At 41.8% G+C, this 17,487-nt stretch overlaps 1 protein-coding gene across 1 annotated transcript; it reads right to left on the reverse strand.

The window, feature by feature from the left end:
• Nucleotides 1-3,787: 3,787 nt before the first annotated feature.
• Nucleotides 3,788-8,570, reverse strand: nefma (neurofilament medium chain a). The gene is made up of 3 exons (XM_044174658.1): nucleotides 7,365-8,570; nucleotides 6,430-6,554; nucleotides 3,788-6,299 (listed from the first exon to the last, which is right to left on the reverse strand). Exons 1-3 carry the CDS (start codon nucleotides 8,421-8,423, stop codon nucleotides 4,733-4,735), a joined length of 2,751 nt encoding a protein of 916 aa, XP_044030593.1. The 5' UTR covers nucleotides 8,424-8,570; the 3' UTR covers nucleotides 3,788-4,732.
• Nucleotides 8,571-17,487: the final 8,917 nt, after the last annotated feature.

Raw genomic sequence — 17,487 nt, forward strand, 5'->3', positions numbered from 1 at the left:
AACTAGTCTAATAACAAATCAAATACAATACCATTTCAGATCCAAAATAAGCTACAGTTAGACTATTCTTCCCTTACTACCAAATGATGCTGTAATTAGACATCACATTTAATGCTGCCAACATGGGCCTATGACTGCTTAATTAGACTACACAGGCTGTAATTAGACAACTGTAATGCAATATTATATCTGGCATAGCCTTTATAATAGTCAGACAGGTCTGGTCCTGTACACTTGGCAGAGTAGCCAAGGCCGATGTATTACAGCCAACTTATTTGATCAAATCACAATGATCACATATTTTGTATTACATTCTATAGGGTTATTATCTGCCTACAGTATTGCAATAGGTTTGTGCAGTCACATATAGCCAAAATATTCCTCTATAATTTTGGCCCTTACTTGGTGGATCTGGTTCACATATTGGTTTTAAATGGCGAAGAGAAAAAAGAATTACATGACAGCTACTTCAGCACTTTATTTTAGTGTCGATAACAAAAGCGATACAAACCGTAAAAACAACCAGTATCAAAAAATGCTGCTGATTAAGGAGGCTACTCCGCGGGCTTGTAAAAAGTAGCTACAAATGTAAGAAGATGCAAAAAGACTCCTGAATAGCTAAACAAAGAAAAAGTTACTTGAACAAATTCTGTTCAGTAGTTCTCGTTATCTGAGCACCGATGCAGGCCTCCAGAGGTAGGTCGTCCATCACCACCGCAAATGCTGCCTGAGTCACTGTTTTAACAACGGCTAGCACTGGTTAGCGAACGTCACTGAGCAGTTCAAAGTTATCTGACTGACATCAGTTCATTAATTTTGGAGATAACATTGTTTTTCTGAAAGCTTCGATAGCTCAGCAAACCTCCAGAGACAGACTTCCAGACATGCTCCTCACGAGCAGCGTGTTTTTGAGCTGGAGCTCAGCTACAAACAGCTGTAAAGGCCCCTGTGTGTAGCACGGGCCACAGTGTCGGGTGAGCCACATATATTACTACCTGAACAACGGATGGAATAAACAACCATTAATTCCATGGATGTGGTATCTTCACTGGGATAAAATTGTTTCAAACTGAACAAGTTGCGCTACTCAACAGTGTGAAATGCATCTATGTTAGCCTGAACTACAATAGCATTGTTCTGACCGTTGTGCACGGACTCCAGAGCTCCTGCCTCCACAGCCCTGTCAGCACAGAGCTAAACAGGAAAACAAGGGTGCTGTGCAGCTCATGCGTCCCTGTGGCCTGCTCTACAAACGGGCCTCCACAGCTAACCAGTCGGTTAGCCAGTGCTACAGCGGTGACTCAGGCACCATTTGTGGTGTGTGGTCTCCTTTTAAACTTTATTAGTTACCTAATATTAAAATGAGCATATGTGACTTTTGCTGAACAGCAGCCACTGTGGCCACAAGTGGCAATTATAAGATAATGGTAAATGCTAAAACATAGTGCAACAGTTTAGAGAAGAGTCATGAAGTCAATGAAATGACTCAGTAACGTCAGTTACGCTACAAACTTTATCTAAAGTTTGCTACATTAGCTAACATTAGCCACCATAGGCTACTGGTCATACTAGACCGAGTAAGGCTAGTAGTAGTAGCAAAATCTGTATTAAATTAAGCAAGTGTGTTTTACTGCTTACGAATTCAGCTTTTCATTTATAAAAGAACGAATGGGTTTTTCTACTTCCAAAAATTACATATAGTCTCACTTAAGAGTAACATGAAGATGTTGCGGTAAGGCCGGTAGCCCTCTGGTGTTGTTGGGCACGTCTTTTGGTCCTCCTATGTTGAATGGTGTAATGTATTTGTTCGGTCACCCTGGCACAGGTGACCTGCCAGGCCAATCTACCGAGTACCAGTGGTTCAATATGGATAAGCGTGCGCACACACACACACACACACACACACACACACACACAACACACACGTTGGAATAGCATTCATTTACCACTTCTCATATCTACTTTAATTACTAACATTACAGTATCGTACAGTTTCTTACATTCCTGTTAAGATAAGTCCTCAAAAAAAATTGTACTTCCAAAAGAAGGCTACATATAAAATAAAACAATGCACATTCAAAAATACTCCTCAAACAGTTGGTTCGAACCAAGGTCAATAGCCAATCATAGTTTAGGATAATGGGGTGGCACCAGGGGTGGCCAATCAGATTTTAGCGGTGGCCCAGATCACTCCCTGGATACACCCTTGAAGCCAAGCTTCCAAAACGTTTGTCCAGGTTTTAATGTGTCTAAACACAAAGTGACAGATTACCAGATGAAGGCACACATACACACATAGTAGCTACAAGTATGCCATTAGTTACTGTACTTGCATGCTTTTCCTGACAAACTAAGAGAAATGATGATAGTAATGATTACTCCAATGTGAAGATGTGTTCTGTGCCTCGGTTATTATTCCATTTACATGTGAAATATAAAAACTGGCACCCATTGAAACTAATTATATCTTGATACAAGATGACCCATAACGATGTTTTTGCAATGACCTCAAATTACTACTTTTACAGAAAGACTAGTAGTAACAGTTTGTATTCCATTTTACAAGTACAACTACAATTTATAATCTTCCCGAATGTGATAAGAAGCCATCCACGCACTGATGCACATGTGTAGACATTTACTGTAGACAGTCTGCAGCAGCTCTTCATCAGGTATGGAGCACACAGCCCTGCTGGTGGGTTTAAAAAACTTATTATAAATATCTTTAGACACTGATGCAGTGCTATTTCTTTGCACCAAGCCTCTCAGCAATAACATCTGCCATCACTCTGTGGGTTTATGTAGCTGTTGACAAAAAACAAAACAAAGCCACACGTTAAAACCTCTTGGCAAACTACTTCAGCAGCACATCAATTAAATCTAAAGCTGAAGAAATTTCTTTCAGCAATACATTAACCAAGAAGCCAAGAAATATATCTTGCACATCCCAATGGTCTGTCAAATCTTATCACAATGGTTTCTTCAAAATTAAGTATCCACTAAAAATGTCATGAAAATGATTAATGGCATTAAATTAAAGGAAACCCAATAACTTTTTTAATTAGATTAGATAAGTTACATCCTTGGTTGATAACTTTATTTTGACTAATAACATTATTGGCAAAATAGCCAAACTTTAAGAGCTGTTTTTTTTATGATGAAATTATTTTTGTCTAAATACTAATCATAAATATCAATACTGCATACATGTATGTGGCCACTTGAACTTCATCTGGTTAAGTGTGGAACCCAAAGTGAGCTATGTCATCTGAGGGAAGGGTCAGAGACAACTGTTACATGTTTTATATATTTGTTTGATTAATTTAATATTAGCTTTTAATATTCATTAATAGCTGTCTCCACCGATTGGTATCAGTGATATTTTGTGGTTAAGATAATTCTTCAATTGAGAATGACTTCCGGATGGGAGCCGAAACGTCTTGATTCTGAAAACAGTGTCCAGATGACTACGACTGAAACCTTTTCTACGATAGAACACTCCTGGACGAATGAGGGACTACACCGTCCTGGTTAAGATAATATGAATATTAGTTAAATTAGTTGACCACATTAAATCACATGGGGATATGAGATGGGATATTTTGTTTTATTTAAAGCCATTAATTTCATACCTAAACATTTATTGTAAAGCTCTTTGCAGCTGCATTGTAACACTTTAAGCTACATACAAACTGCTTAATGTAACTACTCTGATGCAATGTTTGATACCTGTATATGCAATTGCAAAGCATACCCTAATACATTAATAAAAAATGACAGGACAATCTTTTTTTTTTACTTCATTATGACATTTATTGAGCAAATACTGCTGGGAAATCGTTCATGATGAGTAAAGTCATGGGATTGCAAACAGTAGCACCTCATTTATTTCTGTATTTAAATTCAAGTCCATCCTATGCATACAAGAATGCATGTATCTGCGCATTTACAGTGGGTTTTTTTTGTCATTTGCACTCAGGTAAACATAACAGACACTGATAAAAAGCATGTTTAAGGCTAGGAGTTTCTTCAGGTTTGTTAAGCTTTAACTGCTTCAGTTACTGGATGTATATGGTCATGTGTTTATCATATCGCTGCCCGTCTCTTTCTCCATTGTAAGTTGTGTATTTGTTGTTAGTTTCTTTTTGGCTCAGTTGATATCTTCACATCAAGTAAGGCTTCTTCAGTAGAGCACGTGTCTGTGTGGAGGACCCTCCCACCTGTCTGTCCCCCTCCTTGTACTTAAACTCAAAAAACCTCTCAACTTTAATAATATTTCTCTCACTCTCCCACCCGTTTAACATTTATTCCGTTTACATATTTACTCTTTTTACAGTGTATTTCTACCATACATACAGATAAGAGCGGAACATACTCCCCTCTACTAAGCTAGCATGCAGAGACCCCCTCCCTCCCTCCCTCCCGTGAGCTCACCCATGAACTGCAGAAAGAAAGAAAAAGAGGATAAAATGTCTCAGTCGCTTGCTCCTGACCGCGTCTGCAGCGAAGCCCAATAAAGCTGTCACTCAACATGCATTTTTGAAATTTGTAGCATTTACGTTTTGGCTTCTTTCTATGATTTGTTTCGTATGTTTGAGAGTGGTTATCATTATTACATCGCTCTAGCTGTATGATTTTCTTTGTTATGTTAGTTCTGGGTTGATTGTTTGTCTTCGTGTCCTCGCCTCTGCCCCCTCCTCTTCCTCTGCCGGATCAGCCGTCTGGAGTCTGCTCAGTCACCCTCTGTCACCTGCTTGATGGACTGGGTGGAGTGCTTCTCTGTCTTCTTGGTGGAGACCAGCTTCTCCTGCACCACCTCCTCCACCTCCTCCACCTCCTTCATTGTCTCGGTCACAGTGACAGATTTGGTGACGTGCTTGGATCCGTCCTCTCCGGTGGTGATGGTCTCCACGGTTTTGGTGATCACCACTTTCTGGCTGCCATCTTCCTTGACAGGGCTCTCGTCCACGCCGTTAGCAATCACGTCGGCTTCTTTCCCCTCGTCCTTCTCTTTCTCTTCTGGGCTGCTCTTGTCTAGATCGCCATTCATGGCAACATCCTTCTTTTCAACCTTGTCTTCTGCTGAGTCACTCTTCTTCTCTGATTTCTCTTCAGCAGCCTTAGGAGCTTCAGGCTTGGCAGTCTCTGTCTTTGGGGATTCAGCTTTTGGAGATTCAGGTTTCGGGGATTCTGACTTTGGGGATTCAGCTTTTGGAGATTCAGGTTTCGGGGATTCTGACTTAGGGGACTCAGCTTTTGGGGAGCTTGGTTTTGGGGATCCAGCCTTTGGTGAGCCCTCTTTGGGGGACTCAGACTTCGGAGATGCAGGCTTGGGAGATTCAGATTTAGGAGACTCAGGTTTAGGTGATTCAGACTTTTGAGAATCAGGTTTTGATGCTTCTGTTTTGGCAGCCTCTTCCTTCTTGGCCTCAGGCTTTGCAGCTTCCGCTTTAGGAGCTTCTGTCTTGGCTACAGCTTCTTCTGATTTGTCGTCCGCTTTCTCGTCTTTTACCTTCTTCTCGTCCTTTTCACTATCTTCCTTTTTGTCTTTGTCTGCATCCTCTTTTTCCTCTTTCTCATCTCCGCTTTTGGATGCTTTGTCACTGCCGGCATCTTCATCCTGATCGCCACCCTCCTCTTCAGCGCCAGCTTCCTCTTCTCCTCCACTGCCTTCTTTGTCTCCGGCCTTCTCTTTGTCAGGAGAGGCTTTAGACTCTGGAGCTTTGGAGCACAATACTGTCTCCTCAACTTCCTCCTCCTCTCCTCCCTCTTCTCCTTCTCCTTCATCACATCCCTCTGCATCATCCCCCTTTTCTCCCTCATCCTCTCCCTCACCTTCTTCTTCCTTCTCTCCTTCCTCACCGCCTTCTCCCTCCCCCTCTTCTTCCTCATCACCACCTTTTTCATCCTCCTCCTCCTCTTCTTCCTTAGTGGGTGCGCTAGCGCTAACTTTGGCTTCAGTGGCGGCTACAACTTCTTCCCCCTCACCCTCCGCCTCTCCCTCGTCCCCATCACCCTCTGCTTCCTCTCCCTCTCCTTCCGCTTCAACCTCTTCCTCCTCTCCCTCCTCTCCTCCCTCTCCGAGTGTGGCAGACAGCTCTTGTGCTATCTCTGCCAGGGCCTCGTCAATGTTGGCCTTCTCGTCCTCCACCCTCGTCTCCTCGATGATCTCCTCCACAAACTTGTGCTGCACCTTAAGTTTGAGAGCTTCTGATTTAGGCTTAGAGATTTTGGTAGAGGTGACGGCCTGGCGATAAGGAAAAGTGCTAAAGTGGGTCTCCTCGCCCTCGAGGAGTTTCCTGGGGACAACAAATGTATACATCATGCATTTAATAGTCCCTTTTGGTACAGAGAAGAGTAGAAATGTTATAAAATGACTGTAAATGTTATTTTTAAATGACTTTTATAAAAATGCATATCAGTATATACCTGTATGCAGCAATCTCAATGTCCAAAGCCATCTTGACATTGAGCAGGTCCTGGTACTCGCGCAGGTGACGAGCCATCTCCCATTTGGTGCTCTTGAGCTCATTATCCAGCTGGTGAATTGTCTCCTGGGAAAGCAGAGCAGACACAACACAAGGTTGATTAGCTTACAAAAGCTTCATTCTCTTTTGCAGATAAATTCATGCAGTTTTCAAAATCACTTTCTGTGGCTATCTAATTGATCTTATTGCAATTAAATGTTAATTTAGCGCTCTTTTATTCCCCTTGCACATTTTAGGAATTCTGTAGACTCTGTGCACCAAAGGCTGATGCGTTAATATATTCTGACGCAAGACAGTATTCTAGAGATGTTGAATGCCTCCTTTTCAAGGGCAGCCTCCACACTTGTCAATACACCCCCGCCCCCACCCCAGAATCTCTGTGGTGTGGTGCAAGGACGGAGCCAATGAAGGCAACGACCCATGCCTCTGACTCAGCAAGACAGAGAGAGAGAGAGAGAGAGAGTCTGCTGCAGTGTCTCCCTTTAACCATTTCCTGACACTTGGAAATCTCTCAAGCTTGTAAAGAAAGTCAGAGCACTTGAAATCATTTCGCAGCAGAAAATCTTTAAACACAGGCTCTCAACCATGATATAGAAAAGAATATATGATCCGTTTTACTGTGATTAAATAAGGTTGCTGTTTTAAAGTCCCTCAAATAAAAACTACGTTAAAAAACTATATAAAAATATTAAGCAGATGAATTTAACCTATCCACCATCATGATAGCAACTCAAACCCCGATTATTAAGTTTTAAACACACAAAAAACATTTGTTAAATCACAAAACATCAAATAAGTCCCCTATCTATCTAATATTTAAACGTCTATTCAAACCATGGCCTCTCTTTACGCACGGCTCTGGGGCTGTTTCCCTACCTGCAGGCTGGCCAGGTCGCTGTTGTGGCGGTCCTCGATGTCATTCAGCTGCCTCTCCAATGAGTCTCTTGTCCCGCGGACGGACTCCAACTCCACCGTCTTGGACTGCAGTTGGCGGCGGTAGTCGGATATCTCATCACGGGCGGACTTTATGGCGTCCTTGTTCTGCTCCGCAGCCTCGGTGAGCTTGGCGTAGCGGCACATGAACCAGTTTTCCACCTGCTGCAGGTTCTGGTTGGAGTGGCCCTCCAGCTCGCAGCGGATCTCCCGCAGAGCCTCGGTGATGTCTGCCTTCTGGAGATCTTTCCTCTCCACGGTCACCTGAGACGCCTGGATCTGGGCAATGAGGTCGCTCACCTCTTCCTCATGGTTGTTGCGGATGAAGGCGATCTCATCCTGCAGCGACTGAACTTTCTTCTCCAACTCAGACTTCACCAACTCCGAGTCGCTCGTGTCCTTCCTCAGGACGCGGATGATGGCCTCAGACTCCTCCCGGATGCGAGCCTCTTCGTCAAAGCGGTCCCTGAGCCGCTGGATGTCCTCCTCGATATGGTCGGTGTCGAGCTGAATTTGCGCCTTGTCATGGTTGATTTGCTCCAGCATCGAGCGCAGCTCCTGCAGCTCCTGGTCGTAGAGGTCGCCCAGCTGGGAGCGCGACACCTGCTTCTGCCGCAGTGCATGGATCTCGTCCTCGATCTGCTTGTTCTGCTGCTCCAGGTAGTGTACCTTTTCAATGTAAACAACAAACCGGTCGTTGAGCCCTTGAAGTTGCTCTTTCTCATTCGATCGCTTGTAGTCTCCGTTCAGGATGGAGGTTTGACTATAATCAACGCTGTCGGCGGAGCTGAGCACCGTTGAGCTGTAAGCTCGGGATACCGGAATATTCACGCTCCTCTTGTAAGACGTGGTCATGGTGGAGCCGGGGCTTGCCCTGGACCAAGACTGGGAGCGAAAGCCGCTGGAGGGGGTGCCGCCGGAGCGGCTGTAGCCGTAGCTGGTCGTCCTAGTCTCCATACTTCTCCTGAAGGGGCTCCCTATCGTGTCCACCGGGTAACTCATCCGGTCAGACTACCGTAGGGGATGTGCGGAGGAATGAAGGGGGACGGTGCAGGAGGTGGAGGCGTGTGGCGAGTGTTGATATGAGTGTGTGTGTGTGTGTTATGTGTGTGTGTGTGCAGGTGTATGGCTCTCACAGCGACTGAGACCTTCTCAGTCTGCTCCTTATATATCTGAGGCTCTGCCGCTAACAAGGCAAGTCCAAGCATTTTTTCTTTCGTCCATTGATGGAAGGGAGGGGAGGGCACATCCACCCCAGGCCGTCTGGTAATGGTCCCGGGTCCCGTTCAGTCTGGACCACGTGGGCTGGAGGCGCTGCGTGGGAGTCCGATTTAAATAAACAGAGATAGATAGATAGATAGATAGATAGATAGATAGATAGATAGATAGATAGATAGATAGATAGATAGATAGATAGTTTATGTTGGAAAAACAACTAAGACTTTTAAGTCTGAAACCTCTTCAGAGCAGAACCTAAATTCCCCATTATGAAGCAACAAATCATCATATTAATTTGACGTGACTGATCTTATGAAACAAGCATTGCTTAGTTGGTTCTGTCATTTCAGCACCACTGACAGCGACCAGCAAAAACAGCAGTCAGTTTTTTCCCCTTGGCTGAAAATCCTCGTGTGATGAAATGACAGCAGTTTATTTTACAAGTGAACAGTTAATGCAAGAACCTGTGACTGGGACTTTGCTGACATAAAATCTAAGGGATGGGAAGACTGTGTGCTGTCTTGTCATTTGGACTTCTCAAAACAAGGAGGCTACACCAAGTGATCCTCAGCTCAGTTGTGTGTCCTGAGTCTACTCCACTACATGAGTGTGTGGTGATTGTGGTGGCAGGAGTTGGCATAATGTTCTATGAATAATGTGCATTAATATATTTTCTCATTTGTGCTATAACATTCAAAGTGACAAAAGAGAAATGCCAGCATGAATTGTATTGCTGTTTAATAGAAAATAGAATAGAAGTGATCCATTCATGTCTAGAAACCTGTTTAGACCATATCAGTGAAACATAACAACAGCCTGTCAAATCACTGCAAAATGTCAAGATTTAACAGGTAATCTTTTCAGTATAACTTATACATCTCAAAAACAGAACTGTTAGGAGAGTAATGTGTACAGTCTACATGTGAATGTTTTCACCTGCAGAGCATTGTAATACTGGGACATTTTCTAATATATAATCTTGTATGGGGGAGCACATGTACTTAGTGTATATTCCTGCATAGCTTTACTGTATAGTGTTAACATTTGTGCACCACACAGAAGCACAGTACATGCTTTTTCCTTCTGGGAGGAGTATCTCCACAGCTATCTGTAGGATCCTCACTATAGTAGGTACAAAGCCACATGGGATTTGTGGCTTATCCATCCATTTGCTGAAACATTTTCCCCTGAACAGTGAAGCGTCAGTGTGGGCTGCCTGTCTGGTGGCTTGGCCTCACCAACAGGCTATTGATGTCCTATCAATCTTGATGCTTCATTCTAATCTCAGGTCACTCCGGTCAAAGCGAAACGATTTCCAATTGTCGGAGATAATGCACCAAAACCAGCTGCATTAGTGCTTTTTGAGGATCCATTTCTTAATGTATTTCATTTTGTCAAAATTATCACCATACTCCTCTACAGGTGCGGCCATATAAGTCCTGCAAGAAATAAACTTATATTACATTTCTGGTGATTATTCTTACTGGTTAAGTGGCAATAAATTAACTCTGCACTAAATTCCTGACAAATATAAATCAGGTAATGAACATCTTAGAATTGATGTCAAGGTATCACCTTTAAAAGTCTAGCTTGTTATGGGTCTAGCGTGCGAGTAGCGAACTTATTCTGCTTTTCAACACTGACTTAGACATTTGCCATTAATCACCTGTCTACATTTTCTTGTCCCTCTCATTGGCTTTCCGCTGCAAGCTTTAGTCAAGCAGAGCTAATGCATCAAGCATGGCCAATTTTAGATTGCTCCAGAGACAGAGAGGCAGAGACAGAGAGGGAAATAGAGAGAGAGCTAGACAGAGAGAGAGGGATAGACGGTTACAATGACTTTCTCCTCCTATATGTGTGTGTGTCTGCCTATTTTAAGCACTGATATGTATTGTAAATTATTATATACACCAGGAGCCGCACCCACAATCTCCTTGCTTGCTGACGTTACACTGTCCTTGACCACTGCTCCGTGAGTTTCTCTGTACAGGCCTTCCTGCTGGCTTCATGATTTTATTCATTGTTGGGCCGTTCACTGATGAGGTGCTTTTGGATGCCCTACGAGGGCGGCGGTGGTGTGATGTACACGGCAGAGTGAGGGTGTGTGGGTTGGGCAAAAACAGGGGAGTCATTCAACATCAGTTCTGGGCTCCAGCGCATTGCAGAAGGGTTGGAGTGTTTTCAAATGGCACTGCAGTAGAAACAGGCTCTTGCAAAGCCGAGGAGCCCATCCCAGTCTGTCCCAGCCTCCAACATGCAGGCACCAGTCCACAGAGTTAGAATGCATAGAGAGCACATTCACCTTTGAATGAGGTCAAGGCACGGGCATTCTTAGGTGACATAGGTGGATATGCTGATACAGAGAATACAAGGACAGTATGACCTTTTATTCAGATGATATACTGTTGAGTGGCACATATAAGTAGCAGCATTGCAATGTTTGTTAATAGCTGGATAATTTTAAAGTATTAATATGACAGATGAAGCAAATATTCCAAAAGCATCCTTTGATCATCAATAGTCACTAGTATCAAGGCCGTAGCCAGGATTTTTAGAAATATGAGGTCATGGTTCAAGGGGGTATTTTGATTTTTCAATAAAATTCTGGTGGGGAAATATTGAAATTCTTATGGATTTATTTTGCTGACTTGTAAGTAGTCAAAATCAGATATATTCCAATACTGGAATCACCCATACCCATCATGTGTCATTGAAAAAATATGGAGGACATGACCTCAGTGTCCTAAATGGTAGCTATAGGCCTAAATAGTATTTCCTCCTATTTTGCTAACCAGCAGCCACTGTGGCCACAAGTGACAACTACAGGATAATGGTAGATGCTCCAACATAGTGTAACTGTAGCACAAGTAAAAAAGACTCATAAAGTCTGACTAAAACCTGACGTAGTAACAGTAACTTTAGCTAAAATTAGCCACCATAAGCTACATGTGACACAAGACCAAGTACGGCTGTAGCAGCAAAACCACTTTTAATGTTGTTACTTAGTGTAAGCACATTTTGTGATATGCATTTGCTCAAGTATAGTTTTGAATTCAGAACTTTTACCTGTAATGGAGTATTGTGGTATTGCAACTTAAGTAAAGGATCTGAATACTTCTTCCACAGATGCTGTGTCATACAACTAACATGGCTGCCAGTTGCACTTCTGTCCCTAATATATTCATGAGGAGAAACAGAGAATGTCATGAGTCAGTGGAGAGGAAGAAGGACATTGAGATAGAGAGAGAAGCAAACGAGGGGACCTTAATTAAGATTTACATTGCAGCAAGACCTCACAGGTTTACAACTTGTATTATATATGTGTGTGTGTGTGTGTGTGTGTGTGTGTGTGTGAGGCCAGAAGATTAATGATCCATGTCATGGGTGGTGTCAATATTGTGATTGCTACACATCTAACATGGTTTTCACATAAACAGTTTTAGTTGAAATGAAAACAATGTTGTTTTCTGTAGAGCTGCAGTATGTCAATGTATGTAAACAAAAGTTTGCATTTTCATTAAGTCAGTAAGCTTACTCACCAAAGGCACCTGGACTGTTGGTGATTAACCTGTTAACACCTGCTTTTGCACAAGAGAAATGTGCAGGCTTTACATTTTTTATTATACACTACACTGACAAAAGTATGTGGAAACCCGAACACTGCACCCACATTAGATTGTTGAACATCTCAACTGGCTGCAAGGATTTGCTCCCATTCGACCACAAGGGTATTAGTGAGGTCGGGAGCTGATTTTGGGCGATAAGGCTTTCAATCAGTGTTTCAGTTCATCTTAAAAGTGTTGGATGGCGACAAGGACAGGACTCTCTGTGCAGTCCAGTCAAGTTCCACACACTGGGAAAGCCATTTCTTTATGCCCCTCGCTTTGTGCACCGGGGCATTGTCATGTTGAAACAGGAAAAGGTTTTCCATAAACTGTTGCCACAAAGCACAGTATTCTCTAAAATATCATTGTATGCTGTAGCATTTTGATTAGCCTTTATTGGAATAAAGGGTCTAATCCCAAAACATGAAAAACAGCCCCAGAACAAAAGCACACAAAAGTATGCAGAAGAAGAAGTGCCCAAATACTGGTTTCATTTCATGAAACTGACTGTATCTCTTCAGTGTAGTTAAAATGTTCTCCATTTGCACAAACATACTGAAAAGGTCTTATCAAACGTATTATCCTGTTTCGGTGTATGTTAGTAACTGTGTGTGTGTGTAGCTGCAGGCAGTGTAGCTTGAGGAAGACATACAGGACAGTTTTGGGCGAATGCAGGTGGCCAGACAGAATGACTTGACACATACACAGCCATAAATACTGAGCTGCTCAGGACACCAGTTGGAACAGTGTCTGCTTCATCTCTGCCGCTGTTGTTGTCTGTTGGGTCGTCTCTTTATCGCTGCGGTTCTTCTCTTCTTTTTCTACATCCCCTGTTTTATTTCTTGATTACTTTTCTACTTTTTAGACGTTTACTTTATATTTAGTTTCTTTCTTCTACGTCCTTATCTTTTTTGCATTCACGTCCTATTCTTTCCATCTGTTCCCAGCCCCCCTCTGACTTCCTTCCTCCCTCCCTCTGCCTCCCTCCCGCCTCCTCTCTGTCCCTCCTTCCTTCACTGTCTGGCTCACACCCTCCCAGTCACCATAACGGTTGTCTTCTCTTGTTCACCGTGATAAAATTATTGTTTTTTCCAACCTATAGCATCCATCTGTTACATCTAGCATCACTTACCTTCAGTTACCACAAGCAGTTGTCATGGAGATGTCCTTCACAGGATACAGTACATAAACATGTTGGCTACCAAGGTCGTAACTATGTCCTGTTGCGCCATGACACCTGAGGCATTGTGTGCTTCCAGTTTGTCATGTATAATGATGTATTACAGAATGATAGCATAATATTGACATAAAAAGTGTTACTGTTAAAGGTATAGTAAGTCATTTAAGTCTTTGGTTTAAAAAAATCATGTTAGTGAAACTTTTCATACTATTTTATTAAGATTTGTTTGGAATGTTTTACTACATCACATACTTTTCACTACTGGCATCGTTGTGCATGTGTTTGTCCATGTGTGTGCACTTCCTTGACAGTGGAGGATTGAAGATTGCATGTTCAGCTCCCATTTGAGGTTTGTTGTGTACTGATTTAAATTTTTTCCCAGAGGTTTTCACAGCTCTGCCGGTTCACATATCAGCCAAGAAAGTCTATATACGGTAATATATTACTAATATATTAGTAAAACACATGACAATGAACATGCAGAAACTGAAGTCCCTATGATTGTATTGTATATGTGTAAATATTGCCTGTGAGTATGGATATCTAGGAATCTAAGCATACTCTACTGGTGAGATTATCGTAATTCAGTCCTTTCACAGTTTAAACCTCACTGACCTGCTGGTGGGTCATTACAAACTTATGCTGGGCAGCCAAACATTGTTCAAATTCACTGAACTTCATTTCAAATTCTAGTTGAGATCCCCAAATTTCCAAAGATACCAAATATGTCTGCCTGAATTTTGGAAAAATATGTATCTTTGCCAGAAAGTGCAAACAATTCACATTTTAAGTTTTTTTTAAAACATAGAGCAGAATGTACATAATAAATTGTGTCCTTACTGATTTGTGAACCAATCAGTGGTAATGGAGCTCAAGACTTCAGACTGCAGTATTCTGCAAAGGTCAAAGCTCTGTTGGCTCTGGAGATGGATGGGGGAGAGGTGTAAGGTGAAGAGGATCAGATGGCGAGGTAAGCAGGGTGTGACAGGCAGATAGCTGTATGGGGTGATGCTGGTGGGCGGTCTGGAGGCAGTGATGATGTCATGTGTAGTGGCAGTTCAAAAAAGAGCAACAAGAGTGGGGGGTGCACAGAGAAAGAGAGAAAGGGAGGTGTTACACTAGGATCTGCAGTTTATCTGCAATGCATCAGTAGCTCTCTCTCTCTCCCTCTCTTTCTCTCAGTGTGTGTAGATCGGGCAGAGGCAGTGTCTTTTCTCATAGGTGATTCTCTGTGGACGGCTAAGTAGCCACAGAAATAAATCTGTTCCACATTCTCCTCGCACAGGGAAACTGGCTGGCAAAAATCCTAGAGTTATGTCAAACATACATCCATTGTGACACACACACACATAGAAGCTATCAGATTGGACTTTGAAAATTTAGATTATTGGTCTTTAATTCATACACTCAAGTATAGTTCATGAGCACAAATCAATAACAGCAATAACTGTGAAAACAAGACCTAGAGTGAAGATGCACAAATCATTTGCTCCTCTGTAAAGTTTGAGTCGGTACTTCCTCATTGACGGCGACATTAAATGTTCAATAAAATGTCAACAGAAGTTTCAATCTGTCACCTTCTAATGAAGTTATGCAACAAAATATATGACAAACAAAGTGTGGAGTATGGAATATATCTGTTGGCTCCCTGAGTAAATGCAAAACCCATTTAAAGCACACACATACTTTATTTTCCGCTAATCTTGTTTCCTTGTGTCCCAGTGATGAAAGGCAATATTCATTTTGTGTTGATTAACAAGTGATTTATATTGTTGTTTGCATCTTTATGCAGCATTTGGTGCTATAGATAAATGACTTAGAGTCCAGCCTGATAATCAGACTTCTTATTCATGCTATGTATTATAATAATATTTGCTCTGACCTCCAGTCACGTCACCATCAGTTACCCTGAGAGCTTTGCACTATGTGTTCCAGATACTGCAGGCTCTGTGATCACATAGCAGCTAGCAGTACGGTTAGCATGGCCTTGACCTTCATCTGTGATTACCATAACACTAAGTACAGCGTATGGCAGGCTACGTACTAGCTTTGTTCTTCTCGTTGTAAATGCCCCTAATATTTTGCCAATACTATTGCATTGTCTGTATTTAAGGTCAGGGTTAAGACTGGCGAGTGAACTGCTGTTTTATCATGATTTAGTCCATTAACCTTTTTTTTCAATCCTGCTGACCTTTTCCAAAAGTTTTTACATTAATTTCCTTCTTTCCAGGCAGCAATTATATGTGTTTTTTCACTACAATATGAAAGTAAAGTTGCAGAGACCTTAAACTTAGTTGAGTTACAGTAGCCATAATGAAAAATTTGTTGTTGTTTACTGGTCAAATTTTCAAATGTATCATCCCAACATTTAAGAGACTTGGCTACCCAAAGACATAAGACTTACAACACAGCCTATTGTTCGTTGTCTGAAAACCAAATCCAGCAGACTATTAAGCAAATAGCCGTCTGTCTTTGGCTGTCACCTAAATTTCAGATGCTGAAGCATCATTGAATAAAGAGACTTTTCAAAACAGGCCATGCTGCACCTGTACTATCATACAGTGATAAAGTAACTTTGACGAAAAATAAAAGTGACAAATAATTCACTTTGACGGATTACTGATTTCAAGTTTCAAATCACTTGAAATACGTGGGGTATGCTTTGAAAATGTGTTGACAATACAGTAAATACAGAATAGTATAGTTAATATAGAACAATATATCACATTCATTCATTTCATTTTGTTTATCAGCTGACCTATGGAGTTGCTTGAGTGAAGAGGAATAGCAGCAGTCCTACAATATGCATTCAAACGTACAGTGTAAACGTAAAACTTAAATGAGTCAAATGACTCATGTAAGGCGCCTACATGACATTTTAAATGTATCTGATTTGGTTCAGAATAAAGCCATAACATAAAATTAGACTTTTTAGAAACATAAAAATATTTACTATTGTTTACCATTGTATGTTAGTTGTAACAATATAACAACAATGCTTTGCCATGGACTGTTAACTGTATGTATGTAAAGCTTTTTCTACTGTCTTCAACATGTTTTTGGCGTTCTCTTCCTCGCTCCCTGAGCCCCTGTTGTCCCTGAACCCTGAATGTGTGTCGGACTGTATTGTGTAGATGTGTAAGTTGTCAATATGTCCCTGTACCAATGTCATCGAGACAAATTCGTTTACACATGTTGTACTTTGCAAATAAATTGACCTGATGTCTGTGGGGGAAGATCCTGCATTGTGCCATTGCTGTCGATGCTGTTCTTCAGGGTCATTCAGAACAAAAGGAAGGATCACATAGTGTGTTGAACACACAAACACTGTCATACACACAGCACACATGCATAGTACATAGCAGTCAGTGTCTTTCTGTCTTTTTCTGTCTCTCTCACACATGCTGACAACGCCTTGCCTCCCGATGAGTCTTAAAGTATTTAAAGCTGAAGTCAGCAGCTTTCCTCGTCTGAAGGAGGAAGTGAACAATCAGCCGAAACGGAGCAGATTTAACTGAATGACCCCTCTGAGGGTGACCACTGTGAAAACCCATTTTAATTATTTCATCAGTGTCTGTTTTTTCGTCTCCATTCAGAAAATCAGATGGTGTTCATCATGTAAATGTAAAAGCGTGATTTTTGAAAACACAAAATCTGTGACCTGACAGTTTTTAGCATTTTTATATAAAGAACCACTCATCATAGAGAACAACGCAGTCGCCAGATGTGTCGGCCATAAGGTCCTCTAGGTCCTGGTGCCCTAGGGTGCCAGCTGTCATGCATATGATCCTGGAAAAGGCTATATACATGCCAATTGACCTGATGAGACAATTGTTCACTCTGAGATAAACTTCTGTGTGTAGGATGCTGAAACTCTGTGACTGTGTTTTTCTTTATACCACTCTTTTCTTTCTTTTCTTTCAATTTATTACAATAAATGATCTGTCTATCCATCCATCCATCATCCATCCTTCCTTCTCTCACTCTTCAAAGCACTCAGTAAAGCAAACAAATGTAATTTTATATAAATATTGTGCATTTTAGTTATCAGTCTAACAGGAAA

This window comes from Siniperca chuatsi, linkage group LG18 (assembly GCF_020085105.1).
Source record: "Siniperca chuatsi isolate FFG_IHB_CAS linkage group LG18, ASM2008510v1, whole genome shotgun sequence".
Classification (NCBI taxonomy): Eukaryota; Metazoa; Chordata; class Actinopteri; order Centrarchiformes; family Sinipercidae; genus Siniperca; species Siniperca chuatsi.

Excerpts from the sequence above, each read along its gene's own strand:
- nefma (XM_044174658.1), bottom strand. The coding sequence starts at position 8,423 with ATGAGTTACCCGGTGGACACGATAGGGAGCCCCTTCAGGAGAAGTATG. Across the intron at positions 6,555-7,364 it reads GCGACCTGGCCAGCCTGCAG|GAGACAATTCACCAGCTGGA; the intron begins GTAGGGAAACAG and ends CTGCTTTCCCAG. Across the intron at positions 6,300-6,429 it reads ATTGAGATTGCTGCATACAG|GAAACTCCTCGAGGGCGAGG; the intron begins GTATATACTGAT and ends TGTTGTCCCCAG.